The 26,810-nt window shown below is 34.0% G+C and overlaps 1 protein-coding gene across 2 annotated transcripts; it reads right to left on the reverse strand.

Annotated features, from left to right (window-relative positions):
• Positions 1-5,894: 5,894 nt before the first annotated feature.
• On the reverse strand, positions 5,895-9,900 carry LOC116211303 (2-methyl-6-phytyl-1,4-hydroquinone methyltransferase, chloroplastic). 2 transcript variants are annotated; one of them, XM_031545621.1, is made up of 4 exons: positions 9,736-9,900; positions 8,964-9,610; positions 7,713-8,019; positions 5,895-6,347 (listed from the first exon to the last, which is right to left on the reverse strand). In XM_031545621.1, the coding sequence occupies exons 2-4, from the start codon at positions 9,533-9,535 to the stop codon at positions 6,192-6,194; spliced, it is 1,035 nt and encodes a 344-aa protein (XP_031401481.1). In that variant the 5' UTR covers positions 9,536-9,610; positions 9,736-9,900; the 3' UTR covers positions 5,895-6,191. The 2 variants fall into 2 exon arrangements, with proteins under 2 accessions (XP_031401481.1, XP_031401482.1); XM_031545622.1 differs by having other exon boundaries at positions 8,964-9,561; positions 9,736-9,888.
• Between the last annotated feature and the right edge of the window lie 16,910 nt (positions 9,901-26,810).

Genomic DNA, 26,810 nt, shown 5'->3' on the forward strand with positions numbered 1-26,810 from the left:
TGTCGGGTCTGCAACATGTCCAAGGGGACGGCCACCAATGCTGGGTTGTATATGCTGTTATCAGTTCCAGCGCAACCTTTGGAGGATGTTAGCATGGATTTTGTGATGGGCTTACCGCAAACACAGCGTGGTAATGATTCCATCTATGTCGTTGTTGATCGATTTTCTAACATGGTGCATTTTATTCCTTGCAAGAAGACAACAGATGCTATTCGGGTGGCTCAGCAGTACTTTTGCGAGGTGTATCGTCTTCATAGATTACCGAAGTCCATCGTTTTTTATCGGGATACCCAGTTCCTTAGCCACTTTTGACGAAATTTATGGAAGATGGTGGATACACAACTGCAATTCAGCAATGCTTATCATCCCTAAACTGATGAGCAAACTGAAGTCGTGAATCGACCCCTGGGTAACTTGCTGCGAAGTCTGATAGGGGAGCATGTGAAGAGTTGGGATCTCAAGTTGTGCCAAGCGGAGTTCGCCCATAATCACGCTATCAATCGTAGCACGGGTTTTAGTCCTTTTCAGGTTGTGTATGCTGTTATTCCCAAGGGTCCTTTGGATTTAATTCCTTTGCCTAACCGATCTAAAGTTCATAGTAAGGCAGCAAATTTTGTGAATGGCTTGCAAGAGATCCATCAAGCTGTGTATGATCACTTGACAGAAGCTAACGCCAAGTATAAGCAAGCTGCAGATAAGAAGCATTGTTCTGTGGAATTTGAAGTAGGTGATTTTGTGTGGGCTATTCTTACTAAGGAACGATATCCTGCTGGGGAGTACAACAAGCTTTCAGCAAGGAAGATTGGGCCGGTGGAGGTCATAGAGAAGATCAATTCGAACGCCTATCGGCTTAAACTTCCTAGTCACATTCGTACTGCTGATGTGTTTAATGTGAAGCACCTGATTCCTTACACAGGTGATAGCTCGGACGAGGACGATTCGAGGGTGAATTCTCTCCACCCATGGGAGAATGATGTGGTAGAAGAAACAACAATTCAGTATCTGGAGAAAAACAGGTTTTAACGACCCTTTGTCAAGGGAAACGGCCTCCGGAGCAAAATTCACCGCCTCCAGCCATGAAATTACGAGATTTGAGGCAAATCTCATCGTTTAGGGCCTCAAACAGGCATTTTAATGTTATTATGGTGTTTTTGTAATTTTAGGAAAAATTTATATTTTTCGTACAATTTAGGCGTCTTAATTCTATTTAAGCTTTGTACAACCCTAGAGTTGAAGACAGTTATTTTTCGGATTATCAATAAAGTTTTAGAGCTACCGTGCTCTTTCGCCCAATCTCCGATTTGATTCGAGTTTGATGCCTATTCCCTGATATTCGTAGAATCAACAGGTAATAAAAGATTGTCTTCTGGTATTCGTGCGCGAATCAACAGATTGCAATTAATTCCGCTGCGTCAATCAGACAATGTATCTGCAACGATTTTCACAAAGCTGTCATTTTCTCCTTTTCACAATGCGAAAAGGCAAAAACAATTTTTAAAAATAAAAATGGGTATATCAACAAATAGAAAAGTGATGAAAGTTGTCCCCGTGCTTCTATAATTTTCTTATCATGGACGATGTGATCCAGTACGAAGCGACGATCAATTATTGAGGTGTTCCATAGTCCCTGCTAAGGGAGTTCTCATTTGAGGATGCATGTTTGTGATATGCTAGTTGACTAGTACAACCCCTGAATAGTGACTCCTAAAAGTTCTGCCAACTCAGGAGCGGCCATCCGCCACACCAACCTACCTTGAGCTGGCGGCTTTGCCCAGGGCTCCAACTCTCTTGTGGTCTACCGCCCGGCGCGGCGGAAGTTCCTGGGGCGGCTCTGGGGGCATAACATCCTATACTGCCTGTACATTCTTGTTGAGAAGAATAGATACAATCTCATGTTGACCGTAAATTTAGAACTCAGTTTTATGTTAATCAGCATATAACAAGAATGAGTTTCATGTGCGCTAGTTCAATTGTTTGCAGAATATGGAAGTTTTGCGAAAGATGGGCAAGTACACGGGGATAACCTATCAGGTTGCTATCCCAATGGGCGGTTCCAATGACCTGCCTATAACTAAGCAGCCGCCTGTAGCAGCCCAAGTTTTGATAGGGACTCCTGGCACTATGAAGAAGTGGATGTCAGCGAAGAAATTAAGCGCCGTCTATATAAAGATCCTTGTTTTTGATGAAGCTGATCATATGTTGGATGAGGTAATGGTTTTCGACATATAACTTAATTTGGGCAATCTTTCCGTTTTCCTATGTTGTGCATCAAACGGTAATCCTTGTCTCGACATACTTGCGCAAAGGGCCTTCCGATCGGTTGCAACGTGGCAAAAACAAAGGCGGAAAATATCAAAATATAATATGGCCAGGGAACATATTGGCATTATCCTTTTGGTGGCATTCTTCGCGCCCTTTACCTCTTACTGAGATTTCATGGGTTGCAGGATGGCTTTAAGGACTTCTCGCTAAAGATTATGAAAGATATTGAGTGAGTGAACTCGACGTGCCAGGTATTTGAGATCAATTGGGTTTGCCGATGTATATTGTATATGTGTGTTAGATGTTATACACTTCTAGGAAGATATGACTAAGACTCTATTAAGTTTGGTGAAATTGAAAGAACTTTTCTTTTTTCATATAAAAAGGGTGCTGGATTTTGTAGTTCTTAGTGGAATGATGTCACTATGCAGACAAATCAGTGGATTAGTGCTTGTACGTACGTTTCTACTAAAGGTGGATTTGGCTATACAAAGAGACTTTCCGGAAGTTTCACGAATTCTACTTGAGGATTTTCATTTAAAGATTCTATTTTGGAATGATTTGGGATTTTCATTTTGGAATGACTTGTGATTTTAAAGATTCAAGCTAGGTTACTTCTCTGCTTCTTTACTTTTGATTTTTCAAATTAGGAGTAGCCAGATAGAATGAAGCGTGATCAATTTGTGAATGCTTTCAAGTGATTTATCATATCAGTGATTTATAGGCTTTTTTTTTCTTTTTTCGCTTTTTTGTTTTTGTTTTTTACTGTCTATGGTGTCCGACGCCGTAACAACCGACTAGTCCACCAGATGGTGTATTGTACAGCCTGGGGCCCGCCATTAAATCCCAGATGCCGACCCCCGAGAGAATCGAACCCTGAACCTGACCTACTGCTTGTTATTAGCTTACTAGCGGATCCAACCCTTCGTTGGTCAGTGATTTATAGGCTTGGTTGCATCTGTGAGGAATCAGTTAACCAGACATGATGTTTTCCAATTTATTTGTGTTTCCTCTTTCAGTTCTTCTCTTTTCTGCAACCCTCAATTACACCGTTAAGAATGTCATGACAAGGATAGTTAAATATTACAATCAACTTTTTGTAAAGAAACTCTTTAGAGTCGGTGAAGCAGTACAAGGTGTATTGCCCGGACGAACTTGTAAAGGTTCGCGTGATAAAGATGAGGATTTTTGAATTTGGAGAAAAAAATGGGTCAGTCGATTATATTTGTCCGCACAAGAGATAGTGCAAGCATGTTAGATGAGGCACTGTATAGTTTCGGGTGTGAAATGACCACCATAGAAGGTGCCCTCAGGCAGGAAGATAGAGACAAGATTGGGAAAGAGTTCAAGGACGGTCTGACTCAAGTCCTCATATCGACTGACCTTCTTGCGCTCGAGGGTTCGACCAACAACAGGCAATTCAATTTTCCTTCTCGGCTAAATGTTCATCTCCATGCTTTTTTCTGATTAAAAATAGGTGGTATTGAAAAATCTATAGGTGTGCTCTAATTACTTATTCATATTCCGGTCTCTCCATGTAAGTTACTTTGGTTATGAATTATGATCTTCCCCAAACGAACCTGATTATGAGTTGTACTTGCAAAGGATGGCCTAAGCTTCAACTTCAAAGCTTCCGGGCTTACCCCTTTAGTTTAGTTAGATTGAAGGCTTCCTTCCCCAATACGTTTGATAAGGAGATATGACGAGGAGAAAATTTTAAACGGTCTTTTCTCACAATGATATGGTGAAGAAGAATCAATAAAATTATTTCAATTAAAAATATTTATCACAATTAATCAAGTGATTAACATTCGTTATTTTGTTTATTGCAATTTAATTGGTACTTCCTCGCGTCACGTGACGAGGTAGGATCACTGAAGAATCTCCCGATGAAGAGACTTTTGACCATGGCTAAAGTTTACCCGAAACTCCTGCATGGAGCTTCTTGTTAGATGAAGAAAAAGGTGTTCGCTAGAGAAGTCGAAATTAATGTTATATAATATTTATATATAGTATCTATATACTAACTTTTTTGCCCATGTGATGGACGGATTATTTGTTTAGAACGGCTATTTTTAAATGGATTTTTAAAAAATTTGACATCACAATTGAAATTTTTAATTTCATTAAGTAATATATATTTGTAAATTGAAAGCATTCAAATATTAGTGCATATAATAACAAATTCAAAATTATAATACCAAATATGAATGGAGAAAATGATATTACTAAGAAAAAATATTACATTTTCTTAAATATCAAATTCTAAAAAATTTTAATAGATGACCTCCATGTATTTTGTAAAAAAAAAAGTGCAAATCATCTATTTTTATTAATTTTTAAATAAATTTATCTATTACTATTTCAAAAGTATTCAATATTTAAACATACTTATTGCATATAATAGATTTTTCTTTTAGTTATTAATTATGTCGAGAATTTTTTTATAGATATTTATTTTAAGAAATTGTATTTTTATAAGTAAATTTTGAGAATACATATTTTAAATAAATAATGTAATAAAATTATTAAGTATTTATAAATTTATATGCATTTACTAATATTGTCTTAATTGTAAATACATTTACGATTGTTTATTTATACATTTACCTTTATGACATTATACTATACATAAAATTACATTTTCAACCCTATTTATTACAGGGAACACAACTTTATATATATTTATATACATATATTGTTTTTTTGCTACATGTGCTTTGTGAAGGGTGTACAATTAAGTTTTACACTGGACTTTATATTTCCTTTTTTTTAACTCAGTAATTTACTAACGAAGATTTTTTATTTTTATTTTTTATTTTTTAGTGTTCAATAATTCTTTTAAAATATTTTCAATTCTTAGGATATGACGGAAAAGAATAATATGATAAATCACCTACAAAATCATAAACTTTCGATCTCATCTTAGATCTCTCACTTTATTGTTGTGTACTTTTTATTTTGATGAGAAAGGTAACTTTAATAAAGGTGACGAGGTAAATCGAGCAGAAAAAGAAAAAAGTACTAGCAATGATTATTTTACTTTTTAAAATTAAATATTATATGTATTTTTAATTTTAAATCGTCTAATAAAATAAAATAAGTATACAGAGTGAGTTTCTTTCTTTTTCTTATTTTATTCATTAGAGATTAAATAAAATAAATTATTGAAGTAACATAAAATTAACATACCACCTCAATTTTTATATGTACCTTTTAATTTTGGAGTACAAAGAACTTTCATATTCTTATTCACGTTGCTCAAAAGTACGAAATATGCTTCTATAGATGCTGATATATAGATATAAATATATAGATTTGATTGGAAATTTAACATACCACCTTAATTGTTTATGTTATCTAATATTTTGTTATTTTTCACTGTTAATCTTTATATGTAATCTTACTTTTGTCAAGTAGCTTGGAGAAGATAACCAAAAAATAAAACAATTTCAGGTCAGAAAACTGAATATTCAAGCGTGGGTAACTGGCCAAATTAGATGCCAAGATAAATTAACCCGATTTTTGGACCGATGATTTACAGGGAACTAGAGGGAGTGAATTCAGAGGGACGTGTACCTCATTCCTCCGACTTCATCCATCCGCATGGAAAATCTTTTCACAATGATGCAAAAAGGAAAAGTTTTGTGCTCATTTGAGATAGAAAACTACTCAATTCGGATGAAGAGATTTTGAGGAATAACACATCTCCCCCCAAATCCTTTCCCTCCGATTTTCTCTGCTCCCAAGAAGAAAGTTTTCAAGATCTTAGTCTGTTAGTTAATTGAGATAAACATGAAAAGGATTCTCACTGAAAATACTCATCATACCAAGTTACATTGACACAACCAGTCAGAAAGAAGACACTAAAATGTTCTTTGTACTGCAACCTACGGACAGCTTCCCCCCTCCTGCTCCCTTCTGCCCTCTTAAATTGGTTGACCTTTCGGGACGACCTGATCCTTGATCCACATGTATATCGGGACTAGGACAAAGTACGTCGCAGCCATTGCGCCCAAGAGGAAGCGCAGCATGAACACGAATGGGTTAACGGGCTTCGAGACATCCTCTTCCTTTGGACCCAACTGCATTGAGATTTACCAGTGCACGTTAATTCCAAATACAGGAAAGGAATGCAACAGTGTTGGTTTCAAGAGTAATATTATATTAACTTTTTTAAACAGGTGATGCATAGAACCAACATACGGTAATGAATAGCCAGTGATGTCCAGTGTTTCGCAGAAAGGCACAAGGGAATCCTTGAAATTCTTAAACTGAACAGGGACAAGTTCTCCATGGATCCTTCAAAGTATTAAATTGAAGAAGGAAAAGTTCTCAACGAACACAGATGTTCAGCATATCAAGTTGAGACCATTCAAACTACTATCACATAATCAACCGGTCTTTGCAGGAGAAGGCTTGACCTCTTTCCACCCAGGATGACAGTTTTGGGTGAGAGAAGAAGATTTGATGATGATTTTAGAAGAGAAGTTTCATTGGTAAAGTTCCATTGCATACAATTTGAAACTTAGAAGAGAAGTCCAAAAGGCAGAACTTTTTCCACTAACATATAATTTAGTGGGACAATGGAATATCAACAGTCGAGCTTAGAGGCGTGTTATGGGTGGAATAAAGTAAAATATAAAGTTTGTGGGTCAAATAATAAAAAAAGTAACTAGATAAATAAATACATTGACCCAAAAAATAGATAAATAAATGTAAATAGATATAGATAGATGTGCTAACTTGATGTTAAATTTTCATTCATCAGCCAATATAACAGTAACGGAAGCATCACGATGAGGTTAGAAATTTTAGCCACATTAAGTTAAAAAAAAAAAAAGAGTTTCAGCACTAATCAGAATAAGTAGGCAAAGGTTTGGCATCAAGATAATAATTATTTCTAACAACTCAACTATATAACATTTCACTAACACGATCATTTTGCATTTCTCGTCCCAAAGCCAAGATGACAGATAGTGTTACTTAGTTCGCAAAACTTTATTGAGCCCATATAACACGACTTGAAGTGATAGAGAACATATGTCAAATTAGTTAGAAATCAATGAGGTCTGACAGAGTGAGCAGACTTTCTGATTAGATTACCAAAACGAGAATAAAGCAGAGTTGGATAAACGGCCATAACCTACACACATAGATTTCTAGAAATAAACCAATAATAAATAGCGCAATTTGTAGCCCCAAGTCGGTTAAGAATATTTGACGAATAGAAGTACTAGACTACCAGCACTATGAAGATTAAACAATATAAGAGACCCATAAATCAATTTCGTGAAGCAAAATGCGTCAAGTTGAAAGGTATGGGAGAGATTGATTCTCAGGCTTCCAACACTTACATGATGATTAAGGTGATGGGGCACTTAGATGATGAAGGTAATAACCGTAACAAACCAAAGGAATCAACTGTGGCAGTTACGAAGAAAACTAACCTGCAAAGGAGAATCCCCAGAAGCAGGTTTTACACCAGTGACAGAGCATCCCATGATCAAGCCATGCCTACGGACCCCACGGTACCATTTGGGGCCAATCCTCTTGAGCTGGACATCTTTAAATCCAGCTTTCTTGAACCACTCAATGTACTCTTCCTCCTTTGGGAAGAGCATCCAAACATCCGCGAAAAATCGAGATAGCCAAAATGTTGGGTACACAGGGCCTATAATGCATGCCTTTCCTCCCAGCTTCAGCACTCTGTAGGCTTCCCTAATGCCTCGCTGCGGGTCAGGCCAGTACTCAATACTGAAGATTGGAGAAATACTATCCATGAGAAGTCATCACATAAATCTCTTCCTTGCTTCAGGAAATCCAGAAGTCCCCAGACATCATTATTACCACATGCATGAGATACGATTTCTACAACAGCAGACTGGCTTATGATGCTTGCTTTAGGTAGAAAAGGAAACCACAAACTGAATTGATTGAGCAATAGCATCGTCTGTCTCAAAGGTAAATTTAAATCTAGAATTTCAAAATGAAAAGGGGAAAAAAAATCATATTGAGAAATCGGTTTGACAAATTACAGAATAGTTTATGCATGCAGCGAATACAATAAAGCTTAATTAAATTAGAAAATAAGGTACATTACTTTTAAGGCGAATACAGCAATAGCGAAACCCCAAAAAGATATGCTTTTGCTAAGAAGAATCACATTGACATTACAGAACCAATACTTTATCAATCAAAACAGTACCAAAACTAGAATTTAGCTGAATGAGAAACAGAGAAAACTATAAAGCCGTGTGCGAAGAATAATTCAGTAATTTCCATGGCGCCCTCGACAAGTTAAAAAGGAACTCATGGTAATGGTTTTTTCCTTTTTGGTCACTTTATGGTTTAGTGATGAGCACTGATAACCAGGAGATAATCATGAAGGACATGATATGTCCGAAATATACGTCATTGCAAAAATATAAACATAAAAACGAAGAAGAACATGGAAAACCCCGTTTTCTTTCCGACAGCATTGATGCACAAACAAGTTTGCCTAGAAAAGGATTCAAAGCATGTTTCATTGGATTAGCTATTTCGTAATTTCAGTGCAATGCTATTGCTTTTACCTCAAGTCCTGCAAAGTTGTTAAATCCTAACACAAGTAATAGTGAATTCAACTGAATTCATGTCAGGTGATTCCACAGGCAGACCAATTTAGCGAATTCAATGAAAGACAGTGAAAGCTCCATCACCTTCCAGCAGAGATGTACCGATCAGCATAATCGGTATTGAAGGGGAGATCCTCGGCATCCCCCTCAATAATCTTGCACTCCTTGAGGGGCTCCTTCTTCTTGGCCTTAGCGAGCTGGTGCGGAGACTGATCAAGAATAGTAACGTTCTTCGCATCCACGTGCTTCACGATCCCAAGTGTGGTGAACCCCGTGCCACCGCCGACATCCACAACTATCATGTTCCGATCGTAGAGGTCGGCAGGCTCAAGGGCCTCATCCCTCATGTCCTCAGTCCAGTGGCCAGGGTTTATAATGTGGTCGTACACGATGGACAGGAAGCGGTAGAACCAGAAGGCCTCCTTCTTGTGCTGTATGAACCGGGGCTGCGATGCAGGCCGCGAAGCCGATAAGCTGCATTTGGGCACTAACCGCGTGATTCTAAAGCTGCAGATGTTCGGAGTTCTTGAATAAGCTAATGCCAATCGGGGGAGGTGCTTCCCGTGGAAATCCGAACCTAGGAAGCCGAGACCCTTAGGGGACACGGCCCTGACCAGGGCGAGGTTGTCAGCTCCGGTGAGAACGGCGGAAGCCATTGAACTGAGGACGAATTTAGGGGTCTCTGCTTATGAAGGATTGAGTGAATTAACAGATACCCACATGCAAGAAACCTACGGACAACAAGAACAAGCAAAGAACAGGACAGATTATCTGAATTTGCTGACACCAATTGAACAACTGACTGAGCAAAACCAAGAAAATCTAGAAGGGTAAGCAGAGGACGAGATGAACTCACCGGCAAACTAGTTGACGAGACACCCCCCCACAGAGAGAGAGAGAGAGAGAGAGAGAGAGAGAGAGAGCTCAGTGTTGCACAGCCCACACAGGCTCAACGTTGCGAGTAGAGGCAGAGAACGAATGACACAGACACAGCTTGCCTGTGGGGTTAAGATTTTTTTGTTAGAAAGGGAGCAATCAATCCTGAGGGAAGATGCAGGAGTCAATCTGCTCCTGCCACGCGGTACACTCTCCGCCCTTGGATTAGGTCGAGATGAGATTTGTCATAGTGCGATGAAGTAGGGGAGACGACTACGCATGTCTGAATCTGATGCTCATACGTCATGTAATCGAGCCGAATACAGCCCCCATATCATCTATATATCTATGTATACATATGTATAGTAAAAAAGACATGCAATCTATAATAATGATAGTAGTAAATGCTCATATATAATTTTCGAAATCTCGTAATCAGCACTTTCAAACTCGAGCAGAACTTATTTAAGCTCAACAAGATTGCAGCGAGGCCTGCCAAGTAGAAGAACTTGTAGACCCACCAAGCAAACAATCTAATATTTGGGTTAATTATCAAAAAAAGCACGACCTTTATATTTATTTTTTAAATATAGCTCGACCTCTGAAAAATAGTACATAAAGACACATTATTTGCATTTTTTCATAAATGTAACACGACTTTTACACTTTTTTTCTAAATATAACACAGCTTCTAATTTTACCTGCGAATTTAGCATGATATAAATTATTCAGTCAAATTGTAACCATAACAGCTAACGTCGAGCTAACAATGCCACGTGACAGAACATGATAGGACGAGTAGACCCACATGATTGGATGATAACAACTAACATGAAACTAATGGTACCAACTGTTACTCGTTTAATCATGTTGTGCCACATTGCATCGTTAACTCCAAACTAGCTGATATCATTACAATTTGAATAAATAATTTACATTATGCTAAATACTCAACTAAATCTAAAGGTTATGTTATATTTAAGGAAAAATACAAATATCGTGCATTTACATGCTACTCCTAAAGGTCGTGCTACATTTAGGAAAAAATATAAATGTCGTGCCTTTCTGTATTATTTTTCAAATGCCGTGCTATATTTAGGAAAAAGTGTAAATATCGTACATTCTTAGGTAATAATATTTAAGAATTCCTCTGATATTATTATTGAATATTGGGAATGTATGATATAATCTATACATATATATATATATATATATTATCTAATCTATAATATGGCCAATTATCTGATCAATTTAGTAACAAGACTTTTTCCTTATATATTAATATACAAATACCTATACATTATGTAAAACTCACTCGGTAGCATTAAATAGAATTAAATAATCTTAATTAACTCCCTTGACAGAGTGAAAATAATTTAATTTAAAATTTTGGAATTAAAAAAATTATTTAATATAGATCTATACATAAATTAAAATTCACTTGAAGACCATTAGATGTGCTTAAATTGATGCATTCAAAACTAGAAAAAGAAAATAATTTCATTTTTTCAAATTAGAAAATTACTTAAGAGTTAAAAACTATACTACATGTCCAAATATATATATATATATATACACATGGGCATCTGACAAGAAAAAAAATTATATGCAAACTTAAAAGTAATTCTTGAAATTAAAAGTTATACAAAAACTCGAACAGGATCAACTAGAAAAAGAAGTTTACCTCAATTTTTCAAATTAAAAATTAGTTAAATTGATGCTCTTAAAAAATTAAAAAATTATTTTTATTTTCCAAATAACTTGAATAGAATTACATAAGCTCAAATTAATGCACTTAAAAAATTTAAAAATCATTGTAGTTTTCCAAACTTAATTGATGCACTTTTCTTGCTCGGAAGTTGATGCACTTCAAAATATAGGAAAATAAATTTTACCTCAAATTTCCAAATTAAAAGTTAGTTAAATTAATGCTCTTAAAAAATTAAAAATTATTTGAAATTTTCAAATAAAAAATTAGTTACTAAAACATATTATATATCCCCATATATATAACATGAAAAAATAATTCAAATCAAATTTGTGATTAAACTTATATTAAGTGAACTAAAATGCAACCAGAACAAGAGAAAATTTTATGAAAAATCAAATATATAAATAATAATGTCTAATCAATTTAGTAACAGAACATTTTCCATGTATGTTAATTTACAAATTTCTATAAATAATGTAAAACTCACTTGGTACCATTAAATAGCATTAAATAATTTTAATTAATTCCCTTGAAAAAGTAAAAATAAATTAATTTAAAATTTTGGAAGTAAAAAATTACTTAATATAGATCTATACATAAATTAAAATTCACTTGAAGACCAATAGATGTGCTTAAATCTATGCATTCAAAAATAGAAAATGAAAATTACTTTATTTTTTCAAATTAGAAAATTACTTAAGAGTTAAAAAACTATATTATATGTCCATCCATATATATATGCATATGCATTTGACAAGAAAGAAAAATATAAAAGTAAATTTAATAGTAATTCTCAAAATTAAAAATTATCCAAAAATTTAAGTAGGATTGACTGAGCTCGAATTAATGCACTTAAAAATTAAAAAATTATTTTTTTCCAAGGTTAAGTGGATGCACTTTTCTTGGTCGGAAGTTGATGCACTTCAAAATTAGGAAAATAAGTTTGCCTCAATTTTCCAAATTAAAAATTAGTTTAGTTAATGCTCTTAAAAAATAAAAATTATTTTAATTTTCCAAATAAATTAAGTAGGATTAAATGAGCTGAAATTAATGTGCTTATAAATTTTTTTTAAAAAAATCATATTAATAATCCAAGCTTAAGTTGATGCACTTTTCTTGGTGGGAAGTTGATGCACTTCAAAAATAGTAAAAGAAGTTTACCTCAATTTTCCAAATTAAAAATTAATGAAATTAATAATAGGTTATTAACAAAAGAAGATTTCATGAAAAGTCAAACATAAAAATAATAAATAATAATACTTAAAAATCAGTTATAAGTTATAACCAATTCGTAGAGGCATTTTTAATCAACATGTCAAAAGAAGATCCTAAACTACAATTTGAAATAAAAAATTTAGAAAAAAATGCAAATAAGGATTATAAGCTATACTTAAGAATATTAACTAAAATCAGAGTAATGGTAGTATTTTCAAAAAGGTTGAAAATTTTATAGAATTACGATGAGGTACATTGGAATCAAAGAATTAAAAGTGAAAATCAACCTCATAAGATAATGTACTTTCATAAAACATAGGATTCAACAAAGTTTTTAATCTCTTCATATTATATGCAATTTTAATTTCAGAGAAAATGTTGCGATTCATAAAAATATCCTTAAGTATGAATTTTGAAAATTTTGAGGATCTTATGATTACCCTCTCATTTTGGCGATAATTAGTAATTTATTTTAGCAAGATTATATTAATGAAACAATTTAACTCAATTATCATAAGCAATAAAGTTAATCAATAATCAGGGGTGGAGCCATTAAGGCTCCAGGGGGGGCAATTGCCCCCCTGACTTTTTCATTTGTTATAGATTTAACATACAAATTTGTAAAAATTTCAACTTTTACCCCTAAAAAAATCAATGCCCCCCCGAATTATTTTATTGTTTGACTTTTGCTCCAAAACTTTGACTTTGCCCCTCCTAAACATTATTCCTGGGTCCGCCCCTGTCAATAATACTTAAAACAAATCCATGCAATCAGTACCCTTGCATGTAAAGTAAATTGGTACATTAATTATGAAAAGTAGAATTGGTACATTAATGATGTAAAGACTACATTTTTATCATTTAATCTATAATTAAATGATGTAGAGTAGAATTGGTACATTAATTATGCATGCATTAAATGTGAAAAAAATATGAATATAATTTCTATATAAAGTTAATCAATTTAAATTTGTCATCTACATAATGTTTTGTAATAAAAGAATCTTGATATTTTATTAACCGGTTATATAAGTTTGTTTTTTTATTAAATCTGACACTCTAAAATATTTTTGAGAGACTTTGTATATAGGTTTTTCTATTATATCAATTTAAGTATATGTAGATTTTATATCAATAATGAGATAATGAAGAAATTCATACATGTTGTAATTTAGTTAATTTTTCTTTTAATTTTGTTATAGAAAAAATAAAATTAATAATTTTAGTAGCTAATTTACACAAGAAAGACTCTTTCAATATCAATAATAATTTTCGTTATAATTTCATGTAGCTATCTATTATTTCACGACAATTACATATCTATAAACATTATTAAAATTTAAAAGTTGATAGAAAGAGATTAATTTCGGAATAGTTTATTATGCATATCAACATTTTTATTTATTTATTTGTGATATATAATTAGAAAAGTTAAACTAAATAATTCATATTAGAATTGATTTAGTCATACCAACATGTTTGATTTATAATTGAAAGTATTGGATGTACATTAGAAAAATCAGTTGGTAAAAACATTTAAACGTAATATTTAAATTTATGTTCTCAATATGTTGATTTTATAACCTTAAATAATTTTAAATTTTTATTAACATTACCAAAGAATAAAAATTTATCAAAAAACAATGGTTTGATTATAATATTCTTCATTTAAAGTATTTTTATAAAAAAAATTTGAATAATTTTTCCACTAAGTACAAGTTTGAATAAATTAGGTATATTACAAGCCCGTGTAAGGCACGGGTAGTATTCTAGTTATGGCCAAATTCAAGTACTTTATCTCCTAAGCATTGTTATGAAAACCGAATAGGACCGACTGATTCGACCAGTCGGACTGGCACCTTCTCTGGTTTGGTCTGTTAAAAGACCAATGGGTTCTCCTTTCTTCATTATAAATTAGAAAAATGAATAGTTGAGGTGTGGCTTGAACACCTAACCTCAAAAGTACCATTATGTCTAGACTCACGCATTAAGCAATTAGCTAACCAACCATTTTCGCTATTTTATTTCCAAATATGTGCATGGTGGAGTACTCATCTTATCCATTAGATTTTTTTAACTTTCAATCTAGAATATTCATAATTTTCATATATTTTGCCCCTCAAATTATAGTCCTTCACTCCTCCTTTTTATTCTGCATTTTTCACCAACTATATTATCGAGACGTCTCGATTCGTTTAATACATGGACCAATCATAGCATGACACGTGTCCCTCTATAAACCAACCTAATAAACCATGTATTTTAGCCAAACTGAATAACTCCGTTTAATATTTGGCAAAAAAAAGGGTTAAGTGACCCCAACAAATATTGTTTTAGGAGAATGGTTGTATTCGATTTAACAACCCGCAAGTGCACGGATTGTGCAAGTAATATAACGATAAGTTGAGTAATGTTTCCACAGAGACTCATCCCAAAAACCTTACTAGCATTCGATATCAAGCAACTTAATCAATCGAGTATTTGGTTTTCAAGAACTAGAATTTAATAGCAAGAAGTAACTCAACATAAATTCAATCGATGGAGAAAACCTAGGTTACCATTTCCCCCAATACTTTGCTAGACTCCCCAATACACTTTAATGTTCTTAATTCATCAAGAACCTGTATACGTTAACCTCAGTTCCCTATATATTTCCTAAGTATCTTCTAAGTTGCTTAGAAAAAATATCTAATTTAACCAATCCCCTATATTCCTGGAAATTGTAATTAAGCTAAACTCATTAAAGTTTTAACTTGAATTGGCTATCTAAGTTATGTAAATACATCCCTATCTTACGCACTAATCAACTCAATTAGAGATCGAAGTTAAGCTGTCATATCTCAATTCTCAACATAAAATTCCTTTTTTCAAATTCAAGTAGGTTAACGGATCAATACAATAGTTGGCCAGACAATTGCAAGCATTAAACCCAAGATAGAATAAGTAGACAAAACTCGCAATGCATTAATTCAAAAGATAACGAAAAATTTGACTACATGTCAGGTTCCGTTGCAACCCTAGAAGGATGAAGTTAGCTCATGACTGTAGTAATAAAAGCACAAAATTCATCTAGACATGATTCTAAGATAACAATAAAAAGAAATCACGAAGAAAAACAGCATTCCGTCGGGTTTTGATTGCAAATCCTCTCCAAAACTCTCCAAGAAGGCACGCCCAAAAGTTTCCAAAAGTCTAAAGGCAATCTCGAAAATCTCTCACAAGCCCTACAACATTATTTCCCATTTGAAATTCATAATTTCCTCCCTTAAAATTCTAGAAATATCTCCCAAAATCCTCATAACAATTACCAATAATAAATCGAAAGATCTCCCTCGAATTTCCTTTTCTAAACATGCTTGAGACCCACAAAAATTCCGAGAGAATGAATGCTGGTCGGTTTTTGGCTAAACTGGACGGCTGCAACGTTCTTCCATTGCAGCTAGGGCAGCTCGATTCGGTACTTTCTGCGCACTGAACTTCATTGGGCCTTATCTTCTTTATCTGGGCTCCAATCGACGAACCATTTGAACCGTTGAGTTTCTAACTCGATAAGCTTTTAATCGATATGTAATTTGCACCAAAAACTGGAATTTAATCTGTCAAAAAATATCAAGAATTTAGAAACTGTAGAATATCGTTCAATTAACTCCAATTCGAACAAAAACAGATTAAAACTAATTAAAACTCCTAAAACCTATCAAAAAGCAAATAAATGAAAATTAGACTACAAACGTACTAAAACTAACAAAAACTCAATAAATTGGCCCTAATTATACCCATAGAGAGTGCCAAATAACTCTATTTTCATGGAGTTAACGCGCTCACAAACCTAATATTTGCTAGTCCTTGAGCAAATAGAAAAACAAAAGCCAACAAATAACCATTTTTCCCTAGCAAGACCCAAATCAATTGAAGTAAATGATCCCTTTAATGTTCTTAGAAGTGACTGCACCGAACCCTATGGTCTCATTCCTTCATCACTTAACTCATAGTTAAGAAATAATGCATTACTATCTTCATAAAAATTCCATATAAGAACCATACACACCAAAAGTAGGAAATAAATCAAGCTTTTCGAGAAAATAAATTTTTGTAAACAAATTAACCATACCAACTCAAAAGTCTTTGCATAATATCTCAATGAAGAGTTTAACATATCAACATGGTAGATCATCACAGGTCAATGTGTACGTACTCAACTCTCATGTGTATAGACTATGTGTTCACACTCAAATTCAATTTTATGAATATGTACTGCCATAAGTTTGCTTTTCCATGTCACCTCTATTGGGAATTGGTGTATGCCCTAGAAACAATCTATTATCAGTTCTGTAATATGACATGTATTTCATTATAATACGAGGCATTTCTGTTATTGTATAGATTGCGCTTAAATATGATTTCACACAATAATCTCCTTAGAATAGTAGGTTCAATAGGCATCAAGTGTGACTTGATTGTGAGATCCTATAATTACCGAACGTTATTCCTAAATGTCCCTAGTCAAAGTATTATCGTTAATTAGGACAACGATAATACGGTTAGACTAGTGCGGGTGTTGATTAATGACCAAGTCTCACAGGTCATGGATATGGAGACATCAAGTCACACCATAGGTATACATTAGGAGTAATGTGTATTAGACTGACCCGCCATGAGATTGCTACATGGGTTGTTATGTGACTGTCATTAGCATATCTCATAGTGACTATAGTGTAGTGGTCCTTTGACTTTGAGGCCACCATGGATTCCTACATGTAATGTCATATACTTTGATACTGTCAAACGTCACCGTAACAGGCTGGTTATAAAGACAGTTATTGGGTATACTACAGAGCATGGAGAGGAATGTGAGTGACCAAGATAGGATTTGTCCCTCCTATGAAACGGGAGCGATATCTCATGACCGCTTGATGGTAAAGTCTAAAAGTGTATGCATATCTAAATGAGTCGATATAGCGATATCAAGCTCATTTATTCTGATAGATTTACCCGATAAACCAAGAAAAGGAGAAATTGAGCTATACAAGGATGATATCTACCATGCCTCGGGCTCAATAGAAATATAGATGACAAAGGGATTATATTACACGGTAACGTAGGTCATTAGGTTCGTCGAGAAATTGACTTTTCGATTACTTGAGTAACAGTAATGCATTGATGCCGTTCACTGTTTGTAATATTGAAATAAAGATTTCGATATTACTGTCAACGTAATTGGAAATCTACAAGGTCACACACTACGACTAAATTGATGAGATATTTTGAAACAATAAAATCATCTAATAGAGATTAGATGATTTATGGTGTGACCGATTAATCGAATATTTAATGAAATTAAATTTATCGATTAATTAGACTCGATTTATTATATTAAATGAACCCAATTGATGCACGATCCATGTAAGGACACATGGCAATTTGGGATTCTTATGGCTTGTTTGGTTTGCAAATGTGATTTTAAAATCACAACTTTAACATAATTCTACTCACAACAAAACAAAATAATTCATACAAAGTCAAAGAGTGGACCCCATTTATACCATTTTTTTCCATAACAAAACAAAATAACTCATACAAAGTCAAATGATGGGCCCATTTATACCACTTTTTTTCAAAATCAAAATCTGATTTTAAAATTTTACTTTGAAACCAAACGTAGCATTAATTCCCCTTGTCCAAAACCGGTCAGGGACTTGAAATGCTCCCCCAAGCTTTATATATATAGATATATACAGCTTAGGGGATTTGAATATAAAAAAAAACATATATGTATCAATATAATAGATATATGTGTGCGTGCATATATGTGCATGCATATAAAGTATATATAATTTGGGTTGAATTGTTCAACTCAAATTAGGTCTATTAGTCTGAAAATTTCAGGTGTCGTACCGGTGTTTCTTTCGAGTATTGGCCACTAGCACTGTCGATTTTGAAGACTCGTCGACAAAATCGATGTGGATACCAATAGAAGCGTTACGCATGAGACGCTCGGTCGACAATTTGAAATATTTTAGGTACGCTTTATTTACTCTTATTCTTTTAGTAGATCTTGAAATTAGTTTCACGGGTATAAAATTTTAAATTTATGTTCCTTTTACGCTTCTGTTGGCTCCGTGTGACTTGCAACCTCCACTACTCTGCTCAAATGCAAACTTGGATCAATGGGTCTTTTAAAGAGTTGTAATGTTGCTAAGTATCTCAGCCAACTATTCGATGGAAATATAAAGAGGAAGAAAGTGGCAAAAACCTATATAACTGAAATCCTGAGATAAACACCCTGTGATATAATATCTCTCCTCTCTTTACTCTCAAACACAAAGGCTTAATTTATTTATTTCTCTTTTCAAACAAAGAATTTCAAACATCCATCACTCTCTAGTTCTATTACCCTTTATTATATTTAGCCGTCAGTCTCGAGTATCTCTTTTTTTCTTAGCTTCTCTTGACTTCTCTTCCTCTCTTTATTGTTTTTTTTTCTCATATTAACTTTTTTCTTTCTTTTTGCTTTTGTTTTTTCTTTTAACTTTTTTTGAAGAAGAGAAGTACCAGCTACAAATAAACAACTTATAATTGACACTTTTACTCAATTTACCTATTCACTCCACCCCTTTAATGAATACCAATACTCACCCAAGAAGTCAATGATCTAAAAGCCCTATGGTTATGAAGAAAAGGAATAAGATATTTACCAGGCTCAAAGTGGCTTACTAGGGAATAAAATGAAATATGTAAGCTTTTCGGCTCAAACTCAACCTAATTACTTTCGTCTTTCTAATAAATGCATATGAATGTAGTCTCAATGAGTATATGAAGCAAGTTTTAGAGTGACATAAACATGAAATGACCCTCATGAAAGACAACTGATTGATATAAATATATCAATCCCGTAAGAAGGCTCAAAACCTCACCAAGTGTAATTGATCTACTACATTAAAATCCTTCAACTCCCAAATCAAAAATCATACCAGAGTCAACTCAAGTGGTGAATCATATGTTTAATTAAGTCATATTCTTTTCGACTTAATCCACCATATTCAAAATATGCAATGTTTTAAAAACAATTTGAGCTTAAGAAATCAGTTTGTTTCTTTAAATTCGTTTATAAAACCCAGATGGTAATTGCAATCTAACTTAACCATAAGTTAAGTTTAGGAAATCCTCCAACCATAAGTATGAATGCAGACCACTAAAATCATCATCAAACAAGACACGGTTCACATCGATTTGATCAAGTCAAGCTAAGAAACAAACCTAAGCCTAAAAAGTGAAAACCTAATAAAAATTAAACCAAAAAAATACCTAAACAAATGGTAGCGATCATCAAATTTAAAAATTCGAAACTTGAACTGAACATTGTCCCTAATGTTTAAATTAGCGTGAATTACAATAACAATGAAAAATTCGAAATAAAAAGGCACTTCTCTGGATTGTATAATTATTCTCCTCCCTAAAATTCCCTGAACTTCCTCTTCTTTTCATCATCTCCCTCAGTTTGAAACAAAAGTAACTCGAGTTTTACTTCACTTGGGTGCTCTGTTCCTCTAATTCGATGTCATCGAGTCTTTCTCTCCTTTGTTACCTCGAGCTCATGTCTGAATTATTACACTCGACATACAAATCTCATCAAAGGCATTCTTTTTTAAATCTGAGTGTAATTAATAAAATTGAAGAAAAAGATACAGAACGAAGAAGCTCTATATAATGTAAAAATAGCTTGAGATTCGAAAGACACTTCTTTGTTCCTAATTATCACTGCCAACTGCTTCATTAAATATGAAACAAATTCTTTCAATAAAAAATCAACACCAAGGCCACAATAGCTTGATTTCAGTATACAACCAATTCATTCCACAATTCAATCTAACCTGCCACAAGCACAACATCATATTTAATATTCTAAAAATGTTCCAGCAGCCGAGGCAAAGTGTTTCCTAACTCAAGACGATTGCAAATTTAGTTTATTCCCAATCTAAAAAATAAAAAACTGATCAACAAACTTGATTCCACCAAAATCAACTAACTAAAGTTTGGAATTGTGTCACCGACGTGGAAAATCAAGGAAAGTTGCTAGTTGGGCTAAGACAACAATTGGCCAAGGCCACCATGGTCACAGTGTGTCTCTAAATTGAGCTTGTTGTGGATGAAGGACGCGGCCATTGTCGATCATTGGTGACACAGGGGCTATCCACATAAAAGAAGTCGCAATCTTGCAGGACTTGCACCAGAAGTAGCAACAATGTCAAGGGGCTAGCAGCGGTGTCGAGTCAGAGCTGCGGGTGAGATAGGAAAAGATGTCCCGTAAACTAAAGCAATCTTTACCTGTGAGAAGAGGAAGATACAAACAAAGAGATGTGAGTCTGAAAAGAATACGAAGAACAAAGGATCGAAGGAATTAGGAAATTTTTTTTTTCATATTTTCATATTTTGCTTTTGTTTTTAACAGGGTCATTGAGGCTGAGGCTGTCCAAATTGGAGGCCTAGGCTTCGACTTCTCTTTAATTTTTTTTTTCTTTTATGACTAAAATTTTCAAAACAAAAAGAAAAGGAAAAGAAAGATTAAAAAAGATTAAAAAAAATTATGTTGAATTTGCTCAAACTCCATAATTTAAAATGCTGTATAAATACCGAGACAATTGGACAAAATAAAAATACTCATAGTATACTCCCTTGAATCGATGTAGGTCTTGTTTTTGAATTGCTCAATACCATGCTCATTCGATTGCCATTTAGCTCGTTCCTTCATCCTCGAACCCTTTCTTTCAATTCTTGATAAGGTGCTTGCAATAAATATCTATGCAAATCAGCCCAATCACTAAATTGTTTATTTCTTGGTAAAGGCACGAAATTTATAATCAATTTGGGTAATTGAAAGAAATTGGAAGTCCATCTGGATTTGTCGGTCTTGGCAAACATGGTGTAGGTTCTAGCCACTTCAAGACTTCAAAACAATTCACATCTTCAAATTCTCTTTTGGGAAGCGATAAATCCTCGAGTGGATATTCCGATTCACTTGCATTCTCAGGTGGCATGGTATCGGGTCCCTCTCGAACTTCTTCCTCCATCACTGTGGTGTCGTCCTCAAGTTCAAAGGTGTCGACGCTTGTGATCTTGTGTTCCTCAAATTGTTGCTTGCACCGCGTCATGGTCATCGTGGCTTCTTCGATACTTCCTTCCTTCAAATCGAAATCGATGTCTCTTGACAACTCTTCATAAGATTAGTTGCGAAGGATGGAGGCAATTAGCTCCACTTGTTTCTCCATTATCTGAAACATCGTTTTAGATTTTTCTAGGTGAGTCAACTGCAACTGTAAATAATGCACGAAGCGTTCCTCCTTACTTGGCTCATCTTCTTGTACCGGAAGCCATTGGTGTAGTTCAAAACCGAACGAATTTGGCCATGCCACATTTTGATCTTGCCACATGAAACTGGATGGATTCCTCCAACTCGCAAAACCCTCGACTATATGTCTTGCCATCAAGCTCTCCATCGACGGTTCATCATCATCAGACCATATCTTATAAGGATATCTACAAAAATAGAAGTGAGAAAACTAGTTTATGCTCTAAAATATAAAATAAAACTTGATCGATAACTAAGTTGCTTAGTATCAAAAGAAGTAGACATTTTATAAAGCAAATCCTTGGCAGTGACGCCAAAAACTTGTTTTCGATTTAACACTCTACAAGTGCACGGGCCGTACAAGTAATATAATGATAGGTTGAGTATCATTTTCATAGATTCATCCTAAAAACCTCACTAGCTTTCGATGTTAAGCAACCTAATTAAAGCCAAGCCAATCGAGTATTTGGTTTTTAAGAACTAAAATTTAAAAGCAAGAAGTAACCCAATAGAAATTCAATTAATGGAGAAAACCTAGGATTATGATTTCCCCCCTATACTTTGCTAGAATTTCCAATACTCTTTATTCTTAATTCATCAAAAACCCGTTTACTAACCTCAATTGCCCTAGTATTTCCTAAGTATCTTCCAAGTTGCTTAGGAAAAGTATCTAACGTAACCAATCTCCTGTATTCCAATGTAAATTGTAATTAAGCTAAATTTATTAAGTTCTAACGTGAATTGGCTACCTAATGTGTGTAAGTATATTCCTACCTTATCTACTAATCAGCTTAATTAGAGATTGAACTTAGGTTATCCTATCCCAGTTCTAAACCTAAAATTCATTTTCCAAGTTCAAATAGGTTAACCGATCAATACAATAATGACCAAACAATTGAAAGTATTAAGTTCAAGATAGAATAAGTAAAAGGAACTCTCAATGCATTAATACAAAAGAGAATGAAAAATTTAGCTACATATCGGGTTCCATCACAACCCTAGAATGACGAAGTTAGTTCATAATTGTAGTAATGAAAGTACAAAAATTTATCCTAAACATGATTCTAACATAATAATAAAAAGAAATCATGAAGAAGAACAAGTGTCCACCGGGTCTTGATTGCAAATACTCTCCAAAACTCTCCAAGAAGTCACACCCAAAAGTCTCCAGAAGTCTGAGCCGCACCCCTCCTCCCCCTTCCTGAATGTCTAAAGGCAACCCCTTCAATCCCGAAAATCTCTCACAAATCCTAAAATATTGTTTCCCATTTTTGAAAGGGTAAATTACAAAAAAAAACTCAAATTTTGTAAAATGTCTCAGTTTTGTCATAAATTTTGTTTTGTAACAGAAAAAACCATAAGTTTTCTAAAATGTCTCAAAAATGACATCCGTTATAACTTCCGTCAATTTTTGCCTACGTGTGACCTACGTGGACTGTTAAAGGGACCCACCATCAGGAGCAAAAATTAACGGAAGTTATAACGAAAGTCATTTTTGAGATATTTTAAAAAACTTATGGTTTTTTTTTGTTACAAAACAAAATTTAAGATAAAACTGAGACTTTTTATGAAACTTGAAATTTTTTTTGTAATTTGACATTTTTGAAATCCATGATTTCCTCCTTTAAAACTCTAGACATATCTCCCAAAATCCTCATAACAATTACCAGTAATAAATCGAAATATGTCCCTCAAATTTCCTTCTCTAAACATGTTTGGACCCAGAAAAATTTCGAGAGAATGAATGCTGCCTGGTTTTGGCTGAATTGGATGGCTGCAGCCCTCTTCCATCGCGGCTGGGGCTGTTCGGTTCAGTATTTTCTGTGCACTGAACTTCATCGGGTCATATCTTCCTCAACCGGGCTCCGATCGATGAACCGTTTGAACCGCTGCTTTCCTAACTCGATAAGCTTTTAATTCATATGCAATTTGCACCAAAAAATTGAGTTTAATATGTCCAAAAATATCAAGAACTTAGAGGCTGAAGAAGATCATTAAATTAACTCCAATTCGAACAAAAACGAGTCAAAACTAATTTAAACTCCTAAAACTATCAAAAAGCAAAAAAATAAAAATAAAACCAAAAACATACTAAAACTAATGATAACTCAATAAATTAGCCCTAATTATACCCCTAGAAAGTTTCAAATAACTCTATTTTCATAGAGTTAACGGTTTTGTTATTCAAATCGATTTAGTTTCATCTAAAATCAGCCAACAATGCTTCCGATGATGCGGTTTTTCAAGACAACGATGTTCAATTCTGATGGCATGTATAAGTGCCATCATTAATTGTTTTCCAAGCAGACGCTCACGAACATCCACAACATGCCATTTCGATCTTTTTCATTCCGATGGAAATATTAATGATTCCGTTTGCATATTATCCCTGATGGTCACTGCAGCATCAGCCAACCACCGTTGACGGCCGTGAACAATGGAGGTCTTCAGAGGCCATTTCATTTTTTTTTTCTTTTTTTCGCGGTTACAACTCCCATATTAATATTTTTTTTCGCAATTTTCTCTAGGATATTTTTTACCAAAATTTTTCAGTAAGATTACTTACCTAATTTTACTCCCACAAAATATATAGATATTTTTCAAGCCAACATACTTTAGATTTAATCGATGTAAAAGGAAATTATTTTGTTCCATTGGGCCGTTTGCTTTATTCGCTCGTTTCAACCTTATTTATTTAATGGAAACTCGATCAGCGCAAAATTTACCATAATGTGTTCCATATAATCAAGGGAATGTTGCAACAATTTCATCCGACCTTTTGCAACTACTTATGCGGGATGTATGATTTCCAGAATATTTTATTAAAACTTTCATTGTTGTGAGATTGCCTTGCATTAAGTCCGAATCGCAAAAACTCGAAGACTCAAAGCGAGGAAAAAATCGAGGGAAAATATTGTTTCATATATTTTCGGAATTTCTTGTATTCTCAAATTATATTCGTAAGAGGAAATATTCTCGAAAATATTCTAGGAGAGATATTATGATATTTCTAGAGATGTTATGATATATTCTCTTGTAAGTCTTTATATGGAATCTTGTATGAGTTGCAAAAGGTGCATCGGTGCCGCAGAGTCATGGGCCCCTTGGGGACCGATGAAACAAGAGTCTGTAATCATAGGATTGGTGATGGTGTGATCTTCTCGGGATATTCTCTGGGTTTTCTTCTTAGAGTCTCGGTTTAGAGTGAGAATGGAGAGAATTGAAAGATCGAGTTAGATATTTTTTGAGATTGGGTTTGTAATGGGGCTGGGATTGAGAAGACATCTCCGAAGATTATAATCTCTGATTTATTGATCTAGTAAAATCTCTAGCTCTCTCTATGAATGTTTCCTATTGCGGCTTTTATCATATCTAGTGCTCGATTGGTTTTCTTTGTAATCTCATGTTGTACTTTAGATTTTCATAATATTTACAGTTAAACTAATCTAAGATTTTATTGTTTTTATTATCACTGCATTTATTTGCTTGGGCTGATTTGTTGGTTGACTCCAACTTTAGGAATATAATCGGCGTTGCTTTTAGTGGTTTGCCACATTACTTTTGCATTATCACTCTGCTAGTTGCTCGTGTCTCTCTACTTCAAAACTTACATGGAATCTCATGGAGGACAAAATATTAAATTTAAAATGTTCATCATGCATAAACACACAATGTTAACTTGTAGTGTAATTGGGACAACACCGTGAATTTGTTAAATGATGATTTGGCCAATGTGGACTAGCATCCGGGAAAGCACTGGTAGTTAGTGCATCACATTAACATTGTACATTTCTATTTATTTAAGGGTAAATTACAAAAAAAAACCCAAGTTTTGTAAAATATCTCAATTTTGTCATAAATTTTGTTTTGTAACAAAAAACCATAAGTTTTCTAAAATGTCTCAAAAATGACCTCCGTTATAACTTCCGTCAATTTTTGCTGCTGATGGTGGGTCCTTTTAACAGTCCACGTAGGCTAGTGGATCCCTTTAACAGTCCACGTAGGTCACACGTAGGCAAAAATTGACGGAAGTTATAACAGAGGTCATTTTTGAGATATTTTAGAAAACTTATGATTTTTTTTGTTACAAAACAAAATTTAGGACAAAACTGAGACATTTTACAAAATTTGGGTTTTTTTTTTGTAATTTGCCCTTTATTTAACAAAGTATCTCGATAGGGTCCAAGCTCATACGTACAACAATTTTTAACTTAGCTCTGGCCAATATTACATTGTTCTCCCAAGCACATGCTCTCTGGAATTTACTGGCATTAGGTTTATGTCTATCTTGAACTAATGAGTCAGTTGGCTCCAGACAATGTTTTTAGTAAATTGCTACCAATAGTTCTTATTATTAGCCTGAGCGATTAAATGCGTCAGTCCGCTCCAATCAGATACAGACTGTGATGTGATTCATATTACAGCCCAACTCGTATTTAAATTTACGGGTCCAAACAGGTATTCTAGATGATTCCGGAATAAGAATTTAGCTTAATTAGATATTAAGTTTCATATATTACTATAATATAGTTTCTCTTAATTAGATATTATTTCCTATATTAGCTTGAGTCAGTAGTCTTAAGTTTCATATTTCAGATTATTACCTTATTTTATTTTAAGAAAGTAATCTAGAGGAGATTAGATATCAGCATCCTATTTTAGAGTCAAGGGATATCTTCCCTCTATATAAATATGCACCTTATTGTAAGAGAACATCAGACATACGAATTTGATGAATATTTGAATGAAAATTACCTAGAGCATTTCCTCTATTTTTTTTTTA

This window comes from Punica granatum, chromosome 6 (genome assembly GCF_007655135.1).
Source record: "Punica granatum isolate Tunisia-2019 chromosome 6, ASM765513v2, whole genome shotgun sequence".
NCBI lineage: Eukaryota > Viridiplantae > Streptophyta > Magnoliopsida > Myrtales > Lythraceae > Punica > Punica granatum.